This window comes from Pocillopora verrucosa, chromosome 3 (genome assembly GCF_036669915.1).
Source record: "Pocillopora verrucosa isolate sample1 chromosome 3, ASM3666991v2, whole genome shotgun sequence".
In the NCBI taxonomy this organism is placed as follows: Eukaryota; Metazoa; Cnidaria; class Anthozoa; order Scleractinia; family Pocilloporidae; genus Pocillopora; species Pocillopora verrucosa.
The window spans coordinates 30,287,283-30,305,727 of NC_089314.1; the positions used below are offsets into that span (position 1 = coordinate 30,287,283).

An 18,445-nucleotide genomic window follows, 5' to 3' on the forward strand; every position below is an offset into this window, starting at 1 on the left:
ATAATCTCGTTGAGTTTCACTGAGCTAAAACATACTTCGCTATTTCCAAGCTAATGGTATTTTGATGCAAAATATTTTTGATCTCTGTCGCTTTTCAGATCGATGCTGTCAACCAAGAATCGAGGCTAATATAATAAAATTGAGACATCACAAACCACGTGACATAGTTTGACTGTGGTCCCGCCATTTTTCCCAAATCGTACAAACTAACAAGTGGTCCGTGAAACGTTCTTTCTGTTTATGAAAATGCCTCATCTAGATCACAGCATCAGGTTGGATTTTAAAGATGTATTGATTCGACCCAAACGAAGCACTATCCGAAGTCGAGCAGACGTAAGTTGCATTGGAAAAGGAAACTTTTCTTGCCCTCTAAAACTGCTGTGCCCTCTTTCTACTCAACTGGCTATGGAGCCCTGGGAGGCGTATTTGTGTGGTCGATGTGTTGTCTCGTGAGTTGGCATGCTTTTAAAGTGTGCAACTCATATTTAAAATATTTTGTAGATGAGCAGTAGTGGAGGGGTCATTAAAGACACAGCTGAGGAAAATCTTCCCTACTGCTTTGCACGGCTGGTTTCAGCATGAGCCAGCGTTAACCTCTTGTTGTTCAAATTTTTTCTCTTGTTACCATTTAACTAAACTGTTGGTTCATTAATCTCACGATTTTTCTCATACTTTTTCCTTTAAATCGTCTCGATCAGTCTTGTGGCAAATAAGTTTCATTGATTGTCTGGTGTCATTTGAACGGAAATATTGACTATCGATTAGTATAATTAATATAATTAATTTGCGGTAGCGCTCCAAACGAAGAAGACATTGCTATTACTCCATTCACACATGGCAGCAGAACCCTGCAATGCACAATAAGTTTAAAATCTTTGAAATGTTCAGGGTGAATTTTCGTTAAAATTTTGGATTACAGTCATTGTTATGGGGTGGGAGGCGGGGAAATTAAGGGCCTCTTCTCATGAGCCTTGACTGATCTTGGAAAATGGACCAGCCCGGTTAACTGGTGTACAGTAGTTTGACAGGTTGTACAAAATTTTGACAAATTTTACAATAGTTAAACAGATTTTCATAATAAGATTGAAATAATTGTTAATGCGTCAAGTGTGGACTGGGATTCACCACCTTCACACCCCCTTTTATTGTGTCTAGTCCAAAGCAAACCCGCAGGATTGTATTCCCTGTTTCACACTCCAGGCCTTGAAAACCATCCTCTATTTGATAGGCAATTTTAGGAAACCATCTCCAACCCATTGTATAAGTCAGAGATGTGGTGGTCTAATGGTCAGTGTACTGGACTCCGGGTCAAGAGGTCTGGGTTCAAGACCTGGCCAGTCCATGTGTTGTGTTCTAGAGCAAGACACCATGCTCTCACAGTGTCTCTCTCCACTCAGGAGAATAAATGGGTACAAGCAAAGTGTCAGGGAAGCCTGATAAAATGTAGGAGGGTAACCTTGGGATGGACTAGCACCCCATCAAGGGAGGGAGTAGTAATACTTCTAGTCACTTCATGTGATATGGAAACCAGGTTTAGCTCTTGCTGGGTGGATGTTTGTGTGCAGACTTCACCTCATGGTATGAGATGGGAAAAAGTACAGCTTGTAATCTGACAAGCTCTGTTATTGCTAAAAAGATTAATTGATTTAATTTTGCACTTCTAACTCTGTATGTGCCATCTCACATTTTATATTTGGTATAATGTCTGCATGCCAGCTCTTGCAGTCTTGTTCTAAAGTTACTCAGGATATTTAATTTCTTTTGTAATTATCCTACATTTGGGATCTGAACTTTTGAGCTGTTTCCTCTGGATTTCCCTAGAATCAATTGTTAATGTTTGCATACAACAGAAATGAGGTCAACTCATCAGGCTTTGAACCTGAAGGTGGGAAATTGTTGGGTAGAGTAGAAGTTAAGTTTTATTAAGATATAAATTTGCTAGATTTAATTTGCTTTTAACAGAACAAGTCTTTGCAGAAAAACGATGTGTTGGTACCAATAGCATTTTTTTCCATCCCACATTGATGCTCTGAAAAACCAGCAACAAAGGGAATTATCTCATCTGTATTGCTGCTTTCCATAAATTAAAAGGCACTAGTTTCTCTGTCATCTGTTGTGCTGTATTGGTAGTAAGTGAACTGAAACTGTGATGGAACATTTTAGAAAAAATATATATAGATATCATATTTAAAAATGTTCTTGAAACAAAGATCTGTGAGATGCTTAAACCCTGGAATTTTGAATGATGTAAATTTGTTTGTTGCAATAATAGGTTGTGCTGGCAAGACACTTTCACTTTAAGTATGCAAAGAAGGGACTGCCTGAGGATGTTGTGCCAATCATTAGTGCAAACATGGACACCATTGGTACATTTGATATGGCTGTAGCCTTGGCAGAGGTATGTTGGGGATAAGGTTTAAATACAAAACCCTTAATCCTTTAACCACTGAGAGTGACTAGCATCCTATTTCTCCCAACAGTATAACCCCTGCATCACACAGTAAGGTCACGAGAATAAAGGAAATGATCACTAACTAAATATTCTCTTGATTGATCAACAAATTCTCCTTGTCACCACTTAAGGAAATGTATAGAGAACAGTATGGAGAATATGCATACTGATATTAGGGTGTAACTGGTTAATTTGGGCTCCCTCTTCAAAAAGGAAGGGGGCAGTTCTGATCAGAAACTGGAACAAAATCATTGCCATCCTCTAAAAGCATGAGGGATTATAAATTTCTTACATCTGAACAATAGCTCAGAATATTTAGATAAATTGGTGAAGCTGGGAACTCTGTCATTCCATGTTTTAGGATATTCTGCCATTCCACCCTTCCATCATTCCATTGAATAGGGTTAATCTGTAAACTGAAGATATCATATTTTGCAGCTTGCTTGCTTCCCAAATTTAGTGGCTCTTTTGGGCATAGGTCACTGATTTAAACTGTAAAATTTTCTCATTTCAAAGAAAAAAATTTCTTCAAAGTTTTCATGATGTGCTGATCACACCTGTTAAGATAATATCTTAATAGGTGTGATATTATTTCTGGAAGGGGAAGTTTTGTTCACAATCAAGCACTATCCTAAAATGATTGTAAGATGCTTATCCTCTTCTGTTGTCTTCTCTAGTGGCACAGCAAGAACCAAAAAAATGACTTCTTTGATTTATAGGCACAAAATGATTTGTTTCAAAGAGCTTACTTCTTTCTTTAGTGTGTAATGCACCCAATAATCTCTAGTGAAAATGTTGAACTACAAAGATACTGTGGAACAAACTAAGTGACATTGGGTCAGAGTGGCGGGAAGTTCAGCTTTCTATTGTTACCATCACTCACTCATTTTAATAACATGTGGTGCTATGGGAGGTGGTAGCCACAAAAAGGAAAACCAAATTTCAAGATTAGAAAACTGAAGAGCAGTGTTATTGGATACCAAAATCATACAACTAGACTTATCTCATAGTGAAAAAAGAAATGGAAAAGTAAATATTCCTATTTTTATGTAATCCTAGAGTGTAATTGGCCTTCATTTGTCAAATATATAAATGGTATCAGGAGTTCTTTCTTAGCTCCCATTTAACTGTGAAAATTTTTGTGTAGAGGGCTGGGTAATTTTTAAGTAGGATGTAGGAAATCTTTGAATTAGACCCCCCTTCCCTCTTCCTGCTCAAATTTATCACATTAACAAATACTTTGCATTCAATTTCCAGCACAAACTTTTGACAGCAATTCACAAACATTACTCTGTGGAAGACTGGAAGGAATTTGCAAAAGACCATGCCAAAGTGTTGCCTGTAAGTTCTAAGTTCTGTTCTCCAAATAAAAGCCAGCAAAACATATCACTTGAAATAACACAATCCTCAAATTTCTGTCAAAGTGAAAAGCAGAAGTGAGCCATGCAAGATACTTCTTGGACAGCCCAGTTTCCTTTTCTAGAAATTTTAGACAGATTTACTCAGTGCACACAGTTTGTGTGGTTTTTTACTCATAATCATAAATCAAGGCAACCTTAAAAGACTTGAGGACTGTCATGGCAAGCCATGATAGTTTCTTATTTGTTCAATGGTTATTAACTTTTTTAAGTATGGAGTCACAAAACTAATTTAATTGAAATAACAACAACAAATGTCATGTATGCTAACATTCAGAAAATATCTTAGTTAATATTGCAGCAAATAAATTGAAGGCTATAACTGACAATAATAAAGTGATCAAGGGTTATTTTGATAACTGGATTTCCAATAATCATACTTCAAGTTGTTTGCTTGTTTACTTTTCAGTATACAATTGCGAGTTGTGGAATGTCTGATGAAGATTTATCAAAGTTAAAGCAGGTTCTGGAAGCTGTCCCAGATATACCAGCAATTTGTCTTGATGTTGCCAATGGCTATTCTGAACATTTTGTGGAATTTGTTAAAACTGTAAGAAGCCACTTTCCAGACCACATCATTATGGTAGGTAATGTGAATAATGTTCTATATTTAATAGTAGAATCTTGTTACCTGAGACTGTAAGAAAGTGAGATGTAGTGTGAAGTAGATAAAGCATGTTGCCTCATTTTAAAGCAGATGCTTCAGGCATCTCAGAAATGACCCACTGTACTAGAAAAACTGGTCATTGAGATATCTTCTCAACCATCCTGCAATTATATATAGGAAATAACAACTTGAATCTCTTGGTACCATTTTATTGTACCATTAGGCAGGAAATGTTGTGACTGGTGAAATGGTTGAACAGTTAATTCTCAATGGAGCTGACATTGTCAAGGTTGGCATTGGACCTGGTTAGTACTATATAACGAGACTAGAAATTAGTTCTGTAATCAGAGATTCTATGAATGGAGTTCAAGGTTGGATGTCCCCTCACCAGAGCTGCAGAAAATGTATTGGTGATTTCTGTCATGTAGTAGCCCTATGTTTGAATTTATGATTACTGAAACAGAAAAAGAAAAAAAAAACTCACGGCCTTACTAGTCTTCCATGAGACTTTGAACTGTTGCCTAGTAGAATATTTGAAAGTATTTAGGTAATTGACACTTTATCTGACTATTTTGTCACAGGCTCTGTTTGCACTACACGAAGGCAGACTGGTGTAGGATACCCTCAGCTAAGTGCAGTTTTAGAATGTGCTGATGCTGCACATGGCCTTAAAGGACACATCATCTCTGTATGTTCACTTTTTTGGTGTATTTTTTAATTAATATACCTGCTAACCCTTTTCAGTTGAAGGCAGAATTTTTGTTGTGGAGGAAATTTTATCCACAGCATGTTACAGAATCTCCTTGTGGAGAAACCTGATCCTCACAAAGATTTCTTGTTTCTGGCATCCGTTTAAGTGTTAAGTGCTAAGTGCTTGTCTGTCTCTGTTTAAGACCTTATTGGAAATAATACTCTGCAATGCAAGCCACTAGGCAAGAAGTTGGTAATGATTGCTATACATGGAATCCAGTTGTCCATGAATATATTTTGTTGTGGGAGAATAGTTTTGGTGAGGCAAGAATGTTGTCCAAGCCTGAGTGAAAAGTAGCTTACACAATCAAAATTTAGATGGAGAATTTTCTGATCAGTGATGCCTTTTCCTTATGAATACCTTGTGGACTTTATTTAATTGTTCAAAAAATTTTTTTTCTTTTACTTTTTTTCTCTTTTTTGATTTTTTTTTTCAGGATGGAGGCTGTACATGTCCTGGTGATGTCTCAAAGGCTTTTGGTAAATGGTTTTTCAACATTATTTTGAGAAAAAATTATATGATTCATGCATTTAACTCCCCACTCCTTTCCAAACAAGAAAATTAACAACTTGTTTTGGAGCAAATTCTTATTTTCATACACTTATTACATGGAACCTGCATGTTTCATAACATTGTTTCATGTGTGACCTCAGGTGCTGGTGCAGATTTTGTCATGATGGGAGGCATGTTTGCTGGCCATGATCAGTCTGGTAAGTAAAACATGATCCTTACTTTCATTTGCAAATGACAGTCTTAAAAATACAGCAACATTTTATGTCAACAACTATTTCGTTGATTGACTTATGAATGTCTATTATTTTTTGCACTAAGCCTTGGTGTGGCACTTTAAAGCCAGCAATTCTTGACATTTTCTGACAGAACCATTGTAAGGATAACTCATTTTTACTGGTGGATAAAAACTTAACAACCACTGATTAACTTCTGAGAGGTTGATAATTTCTTGCATTTGCAAAAATGTCTTATTCATCAGGTGGAGAACTGATTGAAAGGGATGGAAAGCAGTACAAAATATTTTATGGCATGAGTTCAACAACTGCAATGAAAAAACATGCAGGAGGGGTGGCCAACTACCGGTGAGTTTGTTGTGTCAAAGCACCTCACATACGCTTGCTACTCTTTTGCCTGAAAATATTTGTCTTTGAGAAAGAATGACACTGGTTAAATATCATTCTAAAATAAGTAGCCATTTTGCCTTGTCACACTAATCATCCTATCAGGATCTAATAATCTGAAAGAGTGTGTTACTAGCCAATGAATGTGTGTGCTGAAGCCTAGTTTCTTGATGTGGAAGAGTGATACTGTAGTGTAACATATTTAATTAATAGATTTATTGATAATGTATTATTTTGTTAATTTCTGTGACTGAAAATGTTATGTTCCTGGGGCAGAGATATGTTTTTGTAGGCTCAAAATTGTCAGTCGACATAACTGTTGATGTAAATACTGTTCTTGCTCTTTGTCAGTGATGCAAGGTTTTACCCTGGTGCTGAAGTAAAAAAGAATCCTGTCATGGCAAACTCTCTCCATAAGTTTTATTTAACACAAGGAAATATTTATCAAAGATGCGCTGAAACATTTGCCATGAGAGTGGCGCACAAACAATCTGAAAGGCCACAAGGATATGAACCTTGAACTGACTTATTGTGGTTGGCCACTTGATCAACTGAGTTGTTGGTTTGCTAGATATTGAGTGTATGGATAGACACAACGATGGTCAATTTTTGTGTAGTCTGTAAAAAGGAAAAATGTCAAACATGTGCCACTTATAAGAATATAGGAAGGGAGTTAATCCTCTGAGCTTCTGATACTCCACTAACTGAATCATAGGAACATCTTTGTTTGTTTGGCTCTTTAGTGGGCTCATATGTTAAGGAAATATTTCCAGCTATTTATTCAGATTCAGAGGAAATGCTTGGTTTTTAACTTACCTTGCAGATCCTCAGAAGGAAAGACAGTTGAGGTTCCTTACCGTGGCAATGTTCATGACACAGTCAAAGACATTCTTGGTGGTGTGAGGTCAACATGCACATATGTTGGAGCTGAGAAGCTAAAAGAGCTTCCAAGAAGGACTACATTCATACGTGTTACCATGCAACTGAACAATGTCTTCTCATAGTAGTTAAGAGAAGCCTTGAGAAGGCAATTAAGTCTTCTTTGAAGTCTATTGTTCATTTTACCTTCAATGGAGGTTTACTTCCATATTACTAGACTGTAAATTATTTTCTGTAGAAGAAAATTTATGAGAATTTTTGTTAAAATGGTAATTTGAACTAGATGCAAGGTGTTTAAAGTTACTGTTAATTACTATATATTTTTTCATATTTTCCTTCTTTGTGCATGTATTTGTATGTATGTGGGAAAATCAGAGATCAGGCAGTGATTCGTGATGAAAAACAATCTTGCTTGATACTATGCTTGATATGGAGAAATAACACTATGTTTTAATAATTTATTTATGAGTGAAACCAGGCTTCAAAGAAAAGTCAAACTAAATAATAGATTTAGAGGAATAAACTCTAAGGATGTGCAGACAACAGTATGAAAGAATAGCCCTTTCATCTCTAAGGGTGACTAGTATTTAATTTCTTCCTACAATATCACTGCTGAATCAAATACTAAAGTTGTGAGGAGGAGAATATCCTGAAACAAATTCTATTTGTCAGAAGAACAGGAAAAAACAGTATGCATACTGATTTGTGGGTGTAATGGGTTGAAGGTGTTAGTCCTAGCTCTAAAACAAATGTTTTGTAATTTGTTGATTGTACTTTTAGGTAGTAACTTTAAATATGTTGCTTCTAATTCCCTAATTAGCACGAGTGTTTCAGAGGTTCGCTCCAATCTTTCTTATGGTGAAACATTTTTGACAAGGTTTGCACCCATCCTATACTTGTGAACCACTGGGTTGTGACCATGGAACAAATTCAGAAGGCATAGCTAAAGGATTATTTCTTAAAAGTTCTGATACTGAGATATGGACCTGTTATCACATTCATGAAACAAAAATGGAACTAAGATATGTAGAAGTATTTGAAGTTAATACACTCCAATATGAAGTACTTAGTTATTGGAATATTTTTGCATTAATTTGTAATGACAGTGGAGTTCAATAAAGGTATTCCTAAAGAAACAATTATAACCTTCAATTTTTAATCACCAAGGGTGTAGTGATTTGAAAACAACACAGTGGGCAGATGCAATGTGTGAGTGTTGAAACCATCGGGAGGCAGTTTATTAGTGCTTTCAATCTAACACAACCAAACTTCCTAAACAGGAATTATAAACAACCTCTTGTAAGACCTACGTCCTACACTTCAAGACAAAATACTAAATGAACAGAACACCTATGACTAAATAAAGTCAACCATAGATTCATAAGCTTTCCTTTTCCCAACTTTTTCTTCCTTATGCAGATGTTTATGAGCACCTAAACTCATTTGTATGGTGGTTTTTTCTTTTTCCACACATTGCCCGATCTTAAGGTGGGAAATTTGCTGGGCAGCCTGCCAAAACCCATTTATGTATGTTCTCTGACTGACTGCTGTCCACTTCTGGTGATTAAACAGTATAGCATCCTTCATTTTTGCACCACCTCCCTTGCACCCACAATTCAACTGTTTGGCTCAATGCAAAACTTAAGAAAAAACCCCAATTTTGAACTAGTCATTGTCAATACCAGCCTCTGTTCTAGTAGTGACTCCACATTCCTCTTCCTTCCCAGGGATACCTCAGAAAGAAGTGAAGAGGAATGAGCTGAAATCAAGCCTAAAGCTGTTTCCCTCCAGTTGGTAGTGTACAAATAATTTCAGTTGAGAATGTACATTATGAGTTAAAATTCAGTAAGGTATATTATCTCCCTGATATGTTGTGCATGTAAAGTCAACTTGAACAACAATTCGACTCAATTTTTCCTTACAGCACAATCTAAGTCCTAGTGCCTTTAAGACTCATTTTAAACAGACAAACTCTGAGTGTGAAAATCCTATGCAACCAGGTTTGGAAGTTAGCCTTTCTTTCCAAATGAGTGACAAGAGTTGGATTGGTCATGGCATGGTTTATACATGCTGAGCAACCAAAAAAATTGCATCACCGTTAAGTTGGAAAACATATAGCAAAATAAAATGGGGCTTTCTACTAAATCAACATTACAAACTTTCAATTCTTGAAGAAAAGAATACTACTGTAAAGAACATGCTTTTAATATTAGCAATCAAAACACCACTTAAAAAAAACCTTAGCTACATTACAGTTCAATAGGTTTAAAACAAAACTGAAATACTAATGTGTTGGTTTCACTTTGAGTGAAGAGACCTGAAGTGATAGTCATGTCAGCTGTTAGTGTTGTGTTGTACTTGTTAACGTGTCTTTAACAAGAAAGTGATAAAATCTGTTTGAGAGCAAAAGTTAAAACCTTAAAATGATTTTAAAAATTTCAACACATATTGCTTCAAAGACATGCTTACAAGAAATAAGTTAACCATAACATATTTTAGTTCTTGCTAGCACATTTACGAAACCCAAACTTACAAAATCATATCAAACACAATTACCATCAGTAAGTTAATAACTTAGTAATCATTTACTATTTTAAAACTGTCTCATTAACACTTATCCTAAAATAAATAAATAAACAGGAACATTTTCAATTGATGATTATTGAGTATAATCTGGAGTTGCACTCTTCCTAAGTCTGGCATCCTCTCAAACAATCAGACTCAAAAAGCAATCTCAACTGTGGCTTGTAGCTTACACTTCCCACTAACTTTAAGAATATTTGTATCAAAGAAGTGGTCCAGCAGAGCCCAAGAGCCACATGCCACCAACTCCAGTCCTTGTGCAACCTTCATAACTTTGGTTGCACAACAGCATTTGAGAGCTAGACACCCAAGTTGCAAACAGACGAGCCTTCAAATGTCCTTCTTAGGGCATAGCTATGATGCATCTATTGATATTCGTTTGAGCTTGAACTGGTCCTATCACTGACACTACTTACACCCTATCAAACATCACTGTAATTGACCCCTCAACTTACTCTGCTCTTCATGTGTGGTTAGATGAAACTCTTTCAAAATATGTTTTGGATAGACATAATTCTGAATTCACAACATTCCCTCAAACCTCAATATTAGATATCTGTCAAGTTCTTAATAGAATGTTCTTCAAAGTATTCTGCAATTTGGTGTCCGTAACTTGATGTAGGCAGTTCTGCCAGGCTACCACTCCTGTTTAGTACTATGTTCCACACTTAATTAGTTGTAATTGTTACTAGTTGTATCATCAATTGTTAATAGCTAATCCAGCTACAGTAGTTTGATAAGGTTCCTTGCTTGAAGAAATTCCAAGTATCACACCAATCAGAGAGAGTTTTCTGCTACTTTGTGTTGAAATTTAACCATTAAGAGTTGGCAAATATTTTTTCAGGAATGACCCACTTTGAGGTCTAAACTTTGTGTGACACTTATCACTACTTATTTGTAAGGTCTCTGAAAACAATACCAAATAAAAAGAAAAAAAATTACTTTTTTTAAAAATAAAATGATTCAAATGACCACAGTAAGATTGGATGAAGGTTTTTTTAACTATGAAGTGTTTCTTTTAAATAATCCTTATGATACTTACAAGTACCTCAGATTGTGTTTACTCCACTGAACTAAATCAATTATACTGTAAAGCCATTTCAAATCATAGTGGAGAATAGGTGCTTACAGCAAGATTGAACACAACATTTACAAGATTTAATACAGGACACTTCTTTGCTAAGAAAACACAAAATGTTACTATCCTCGTTAATGGTTGGTATGACTAAAGACAACTTCAGATTTTTGCCTTACCTACAAATAAATAAAAGTTATAAGACATTTTTCTTATATATATATATAATATACATTTATATAACAATATCTCTTTTCCAGTCGCCTTGATTTTCTCTTATCTATAAAAACACTCACAAATTAAAGGTCTATTTTACTTCTGTTTCTCCTCTTGCCCTCTTGGCATCAGGTTGTGACAATTCAGTTTGTGATTCAGTCCTTTCCTTTTGTGAATATTCTTCTGGTTTGCTGTCGCCTCCTTTTTGTAGCATTTCCATTGGTGTGGAGCCATAGAGCATTCCAGGTTGAACAAATGGTGCTGGTGGTCTCCCTGGTACAAAACCAACTGCAGCAACAAGCAGACCATTTCCCACAGAACCCTGTGGCATAACAGTTCCTTGCACAAATGTTTGTCCTGGAGGCATAGCCGTCATAAATGTTCCTGTAAGTGGTTGGTAGAAAGGTGCCCCAGACAAAGGAAAACCTCCTGGTACTGCTGCAGTGGAATGTGGAGATTCTGATGGTTTTCCATCAGGTGTGAACCCCTGTACTGGCTGTGGAACAGATGACCTGTCAGTTCCACTCTGCCCAGCAACCTTCCCCTGGCCAATATTTTGGGCTGAGGGAAAACTTCCTGGGTACACTGCAGGAATGCCAGGTGGCATTGATGAAGTAACAACAACCCCAGGTATGTTTCCCGGTAAGGTTACAATTCCAGGCAATGTCTGGGCATATGACACTGACACAGAAGTCACTGTTTGTCCTGTGCTGCTACTCACAGATGGAGACTTCACTGCATTTGACAAGACTACTGAAGCAGATTGTGTTAGAGTAGAACCAGCTCCACTCACTTGAATGGCTGGTGAACTTGAAAATCCAAGCCCACCAGGAATACTAGGGGCACTGGATGCAGAGAGAAAAATACACACATCACCAACTTTCAACTGCTGGCAGTTAAGGTTGTACTTGGTTGAGGACTGTTCTGGACTGCTTGATGTCCACCCCTGACCATAAACGAAAAATGGATGCTCTACAGGACAGTTTAGAATCACCTTAAAAAAAAAAAAAAGTCATCATATAACTGATCAGTTTTACACGTTGATCAGGTTTGTTCATGACCACACACTAAGGAGTGCTCATGAATCAGATTATTGCACAGAATTGTCTAGGAAGGGTACATAGGTGCAGTGTGGCTCTAATAATTATATGATAATAGGTAAAAAGTAGTGCGTTTAAGCCACCATGTTTCTGTGTAAAATAGTGGCAATCTGTCCACAGTCTCTTCTTGTAACAGTTATCGCATTCACATTCCCTAAATCTGCCACTGCTTTTTTTCTTAGTTTGCAACATGGATGATGATCTAAGTGAACATAAAAGGACTGTGTAGAAACTAAGATTCAAGTTTTCACTCAAGATATTCAAGCAAAACCTTCTAAATGCATCAAGTTAGAAGTGGAAAATTATGAACCTTTTGTGATGTACATAAAAATAACTTTTCAGAAATACTGAAACTCATCTAAAACTAGATTGGACCTTCTAAGAGCAGTTTTGTACCACAAATTTCATATCACTATTTCTTTCTACCTGTATTTTAGAACTGTTGATAGTGAAAGTAATATGAGTGCTTCCAGGTTCTGTTCCATCTTCAATTTTTACAACAGTGCTTGTCTCTAGCTTAAGTTCAGGACTCTGTCTGATACTGTGAATGAAATCTTCTGTGGAAAGGTCTTCAACTCTCTTTACATCACCAGTAGTAAGCTGAATGTTGGAACCTTTAATGAATGGTGGAGGCACCTGATGAGGGACAGGGGGAAATCCCTGATATTGTCCTGGTACTTGCATCAAAGTTCCTGAGGGATATGTCCCAATGATAGGAGTAGGTATTCCCTGTCCAGGAAGGACAAATCTAGTTTGGTTTCCAATGAGGTGTGGTTGCATGGGCTGTGCAGATAGCTGGGTGGTGTTTGGTGGAGTTTGATGTATAGCAGACTTATTAGCAGCTAACTCTGCCAACTGAGAAAGGTTACTGGCTGCTAGGAGTCCAGGAGAGTAGTGTAAACCATTTGATGCAGGAACTGGCAACTTGTCAATGAGGTGTGACTGGGGCACAAAAGGCAGTGTTGGAGCAGAAACTCTTGCCTCGGAATCACAGGCATCTTTGCCTAGACCACTATCAGAAGTTGACACATCTAATCCAGAAAAGAAAGTTGGCAAAAATACATTATTTTTATACATACTTGTCATGGAAGAGTAAATAACCTGATTTTATGTGTACACATCTTTGACCCTTTCACTGCAACAAGAAATTTCCCTTCCTCCTGATGGTTTACCAATAATTGAATGAGTATGCCAGTGATTGACTAATGCTTGCCCAATGGTTGCTAAATATCTCCACCTCTCTCTCATTAATCTGCCATTATCTTGAACATAACAATTGCCAAGTAAAGATTGAGTGTTTGTCAAACATTGGCACACTGCTCATCAATTATTGACCTCTGTACAGATCTTTTATTGCCCTGTGTCTCATGATCCTTAACCTTTTACACCCTTACATGAGTATACCTATTCTCCAAACTGTTCTCTGTGCATTTGCTGAGGTGGTGACCTGGAGAATTTGTCAAACAATCAAGAGCTTCTTTAGTTGGTGATCATTTCCTTTATTCTCGTGACCTTAATGTGTGATTCAGGGGTGATATTGTAAGGAGAAATTAGATGCTAGTCACTCTTTAAAGGGTTAAAAAAGAAAATCACCCCATAGTACAGCCTTAAAAATTTTTTTGGATTGTTTGGCTCTTTGTGGCAATAACATGGTTCACCAGACTAAAGAATAAGAAATAAGTTAAGCAAACTTAATCTAGTTTAGAGCAGAAAATGATACCCCAGAAGCGAATTTACCACCAGTGCAACAAAAATGTAGATACTCAAACCTGATAGGGTTTTGATTGCTTTGCTAAGAAGAGAGGTAGAATAAGTTGACTAAAATAGGCAAATGGAGATTAGATTTTTTTTCAGAAAATCAAGAGAAAAATGTGGGATATTGATCAAATGAAGCCTTTAAGTGCTACTGTGGTTCTTTCTTTATTCACTCCGAGCTTTCGCCTTTCTACAGCATCATCAGGGAGCTGATGATGCCCTCTGATGATCCCTGATGATGCCATAGAATGGCGAAAGCTTGGAGTGAATAAAGAAAGAACCACAGTAGCACTTAAAGGCTTCATTTGATCAATATCCCACGTCATTAGGTCATGCTACTAAAGGACACGTTCAAACATTTAGTCAAGAGAAAAAGTTGTTTTAATGAAATCTAATTTTTAGTGGGGATCATCAATTTGCTGCCTTATGGTATCCTACACACAGGTTCTTATTGGTACCCTTGCATGTACAACAATACTGCACGAGACACGTCCATGAGAAATTTGGAGCAAAGCCCAGTGTTCTCAGTGAGATTTAAAGTAGGTGTCCTCTCAACCTGATGCAGGTAGTTGTGATGAATAAAGAGGAAACAAAGAGTATGACAACTAAAATCAAATCCTCAAATACACAGGGATAAATCTCAGGTTGCTGCCATCTACTGATGACCCAGGAAGACCCTCAAGGTTCTACCACTTCTGTGCCATGGTGCTCATATTCTGCTTGCAAGCTTCAAGAACACGTACCTGATCCTACTTCATTGCCAGCTCTTGCTGGTAACTGGATGGCTGTAAACACACTCCCACCCAGAGAGATTGCCTGAGAATCGGTTTGACTATCATCTGATGGTCCTGAAGACACTAATGATTCAGAACACTGCAGAGCATTTTCTGTAACAAATTTGAGTAAATGTTAAACACAGACCATAATTTTGCATGATTTTAAAGTTAGATAATATTGTAGAATTTTTCTGTTGCCTAATGCAATTTGGGCTTGTTATGTGAGGCATTTATACAAAGGATATACACTGCAGGTTACAGGTATAAACTTGACATGTCCATTTTATAAAAAAGCATTTTCCCTTGTTAATAAATTAGAGCTAGACCAACTGCAAGTATAAACACTAAAGTTTGTTTGCACTTTTTGTATTAGTCTAAGACTAGCAGCAACTTGTAATTAACTCCCTTCTCATCCACTGCACTAATATCTAACATACATATTCCAAAGTTGGAAGCTGTATATAACAGAACAGAATGATCTTTAAACAAAATGTTCTTAATTGTGCTACATCTGGTTTCTTTTCATGAGCAAACATTTTTTTACTGTATCCAGATTTCTTTTCCAGTCACAAATTGATCAAAAGAGAGCTGCTGCACGTGTGGGACAAAAAGGAAACTTTTGGTTTCCTTGGAAGACTCAAGAGTCAGACCTAACCATTTTGCAGTTCTACTGTTCTACTAACTGAGCCATAAAGAGCTTGTAGGTGATCAAACCATCTCCAGCAAAACTTCTCTTTTTCAACACTTCTATTCAGGGAACACAATCTTCTCTGTAAATACTCCTCCATGGAGGGGTCACCTCTTTACAAGGGACTCTTCTTATATTCCCAAGGGTTTACCCTCAAAGGAAGTCCACTATACATAGTGAAAGTTTGACAAGGATCCAATCTACTAGTCACATCAATAACAACAACAACAAATATTGATCTGTATAACACATGAAAGTTTATACAGACTACCTAATTTTGTCATAACTATTCTTCAATGTCCACTCTTCAATCACTTGAATGCCAGCCAAATAAATACTGCACTGTGGTAATTCGGTAGCCAAACAAACGGAGATTAAAAAAAAAACCCTTGATGTGTTAAATTGTGTCCCTGCAAGAATTGTGTGACCTAAATCAACAGACTATGATCCTCTGATGTCAAAAGGTATGTTTGCTACTTTGCCATTGGATTAATACCATGCCCAGTGCATTACCAAGAACCTTCATATTACCGAAACGACTGTTAAGTATTTGATGCAGTGAGAGGAAAAAATTTAAAATTTGAGCAAGTTCTCTTACTAAATTATCGTTCAAATTTTTCACCTGGGCGGACAAAGATTAGTAAAATAAGCTTAGAATAGATGAGGAATATTTGTTCTCTTCTTCGCCTTGTGAATAGAAATACTTCACTTGCCGCTGAAAGCGATGCAGAAATTAAAATATTTCAATAACAAGTTTCATTTGCATGTTTACCGAGGGACATCGACACTGATCGAATCAAACACGCGAGATACATAAATCGATCGCAAATCAGAGCATTCACTGTTATAAAAATAAAATTGACGCTCTTGCGGCGTTTAATCAATTTTAACGCGTAAGTTTGAAAAATATTTCAAAAGATGCAACTTATTTCGTGAACGGGGCTAAAAGGTGTTGTAAACATGGAGCATCCGTATGCAAATTTCTATCTACTCCTCGTGTCATGCGATCTCACAGTGACAAACATCACCCGTTTTCTCGTACATCACGATATTAAACTAGAAGCTCACCAACGACGGCCACCATATTACACGGCATCTTTGCGAACATTATATTACGTATTTGCACCGCTGAACATATCGCCTGTCTACGAATAGGGCGATGATTGGGATTGCTCTCCTGAAGAGAAAACGTGACATAGGCAGCCCCTCGAAACGTGTTGAGTAAAGAGCTAAGCTTTCCTTGTGACGCGACGAAACTCGACCGAAATGACACAGTAATAAACAAAAATTACTTCAATTTAAGGTATTTTCAAATCATTTCAAGTACATAGGTTAAAATGTAGCCATCACTACCTCGAAAGCTGGAAAAAAACGTACAAACAACCTTTTGTTAGAAAGACAGCGTTAATTTATGCAGTAACAGAACCGAAAACCATTACATTTCAAAACCTACGCGACAGAAAAAAACCTCAACGGTTAGAAAATAAATCCTGAAGCTTCTGCAGGAAAGGTTGAGGTAAAATTTTTAAACGTACCTTGTGAATTCAAAGATTGCGAAGAAGAATCCGACGAGAAGGAGGCCGCGGCGACCGAAGCAGCTGAAATTCCCTCGCCGGGAGCAGTTGGAGCGCTATTGTCACTGGACATCTTTTCACGGATGTTGTTCAATTATTTGATTAGAAACTTCGCAAAAAGTTCCTTTTCTCATCCAAATTAAGTAAACGAAACACTGAGAAGAAAACCACGTTGACTTATACACGACACGGCTTTTCTAAGAGCTCTACGGTCGTTTTCCTACAACAATCAAACTTCGCAAGAAATCGACTTAAGCACAGCTGAGTTATATGTCAAACGCTGTAAAACTAAAAAACGTCCATTCCTTTTCACGATAAGTGTACTTTCGGTTCCTCCGTGGGTGCCATGACAAAGAGTTTTCTCAAGCATAAAGCGGCGTGACTCGCAGATATTTACACTGGCCTGATATCCGATAATTTTCAATTCAATGAAATGCAGAGAAAATTCGCGACCTTCAACTCTTGTCGTGAATAAATAATCAGCTTGGGTGAATTGAATTGGCGCCACTTCGAGACAGGAAGTAATTTACTCACCGAACCGAGGCTGACTTTTTCGAAGAAACAAAACTGAATGATGGCAACTTATATTTAGAGCTTATTTGTAACAGCCATTATTGACTACATATTTCTCTTCTTTTCCTTTGATGAAGGAGAAACGAAAAAAAATGGGAGCCAATAAGTACGTAACTTTCGCCGTACGATGTGTTCGTGAAAAGTACGTTCTTCGCGCTCCGAAAATTGAATGAAATGCAGAGAAAATTCGCGACCTTCAACTCTTGGGATGAACGAGCTGTTTTGCCTTCATGTGACTGGGTAAGCACGAACACAATGTTATCACTGCATTTTAATGTCTCAGGAATTAAGATACGTTAATGGAAACCTTTGCTCATCGAAACACAGGAGAAAGTCGTGTAAGAGACTGTTGATAATGGACTCTAATTAGGGAAAAAAACGAAATTAATAAACTCATTGACTGAAGTAGAAATTGATTTTAATCATCATCTATCGAGCTCACGGGTATCAAAATCATACTGAACAGATTTTATTTCTGTACACCCAATTTGTGTAACATGCACCCCGGCAGTCGATCTGAATAACAAGTAGATTCCAACTAGAAACGATGTTATTTTTCATGTCACAAGAGCAGGACAGGGTAAAATCTGAAACACCAGACCTTCACATTCCAGATTCAGCAAATAACTATGCCATTTCTGAGTAAGTTCACATGTGGAACGCATATGGTGAAAAAGGCTGAGGTCATATCGCGGTAAAGACATTACAAATGGATTGAAATCGTTTTCACCCAGACGTTGTCTGAATAAGGCTAGTGCATAAATTGCAGTTAAAACCTCGCAATCCACGTTTAAAGTGTCTGTCTGCATCGTGAGACAAACAATTTTGCATCATTGCAAGAAGATTGACTGTAAAGGAAAACAGA

At 37.1% G+C, this 18,445-nt stretch overlaps 2 protein-coding genes across 2 annotated transcripts; one reads left to right on the top strand and one right to left on the bottom strand.

Annotated features, from left to right (window-relative positions):
* The first annotated feature begins 118 nt into the window (after window positions 1-118).
* LOC131799307 (GMP reductase 2-like) lies at window positions 119-8,373 on the top strand. The gene is made up of 10 exons (XM_059117022.2): window positions 119-333; window positions 2,273-2,398; window positions 3,710-3,793; window positions 4,280-4,453; window positions 4,701-4,782; window positions 5,059-5,165; window positions 5,665-5,707; window positions 5,882-5,938; window positions 6,220-6,322; window positions 7,185-8,373. The coding sequence occupies exons 1-10, from the start codon at window positions 241-243 to the stop codon at window positions 7,363-7,365; spliced, it is 1,050 nt and encodes a 349-aa protein (XP_058973005.1). The 5' UTR covers window positions 119-240; the 3' UTR covers window positions 7,366-8,373.
* Window positions 8,374-9,427: 1,054 nt separating this feature from the next.
* On the bottom strand, window positions 9,428-17,461 carry LOC131799305 (HMG box-containing protein 1). Its single transcript, XM_059117021.2, has 4 exons — window positions 16,969-17,461; window positions 14,713-14,856; window positions 12,641-13,245; window positions 9,428-12,108 (listed from the first exon to the last, which is right to left on the bottom strand). The coding sequence occupies exons 1-4, from the start codon at window positions 17,078-17,080 to the stop codon at window positions 11,206-11,208; spliced, it is 1,764 nt and encodes a 587-aa protein (XP_058973004.2). The 5' UTR covers window positions 17,081-17,461; the 3' UTR covers window positions 9,428-11,205.
* Window positions 17,462-18,445: the final 984 nt, after the last annotated feature.

What these genes read in the sequence shown, in the direction of transcription:
- LOC131799305 (XM_059117021.2), bottom strand. Translation starts at nt 17,080, where the DNA reads ATGTCCAGTGACAATAGCGCTCCAACTGCTCCCGGCGAGGGAATTTCA. An exon ending in GCAATCTTTGAATTCACAAG is followed by an intron (nt 14,857 to 16,968) that starts GTACGTTTAAAA and finishes AATTTGTTACAG; the next exon opens with AAAATGCTCTGCAGTGTTCT. An exon ending in TCAACAGTTCTAAAATACAG is followed by an intron (nt 12,109 to 12,640) that starts GTAGAAAGAAAT and finishes TTTTTTTTTAAG; the next exon opens with GTGATTCTAAACTGTCCTGT.
- LOC131799307 (XM_059117022.2), top strand. Translation starts at nt 241, where the DNA reads ATGAAAATGCCTCATCTAGATCACAGCATCAGGTTGGATTTTAAAGAT. An exon ending in TGGCTGTAGCCTTGGCAGAG is followed by an intron (nt 2,399 to 3,709) that starts GTATGTTGGGGA and finishes TTCAATTTCCAG; the next exon opens with CACAAACTTTTGACAGCAAT. An exon ending in TTCCAGACCACATCATTATG is followed by an intron (nt 4,454 to 4,700) that starts GTAGGTAATGTG and finishes TTGTACCATTAG; the next exon opens with GCAGGAAATGTTGTGACTGG.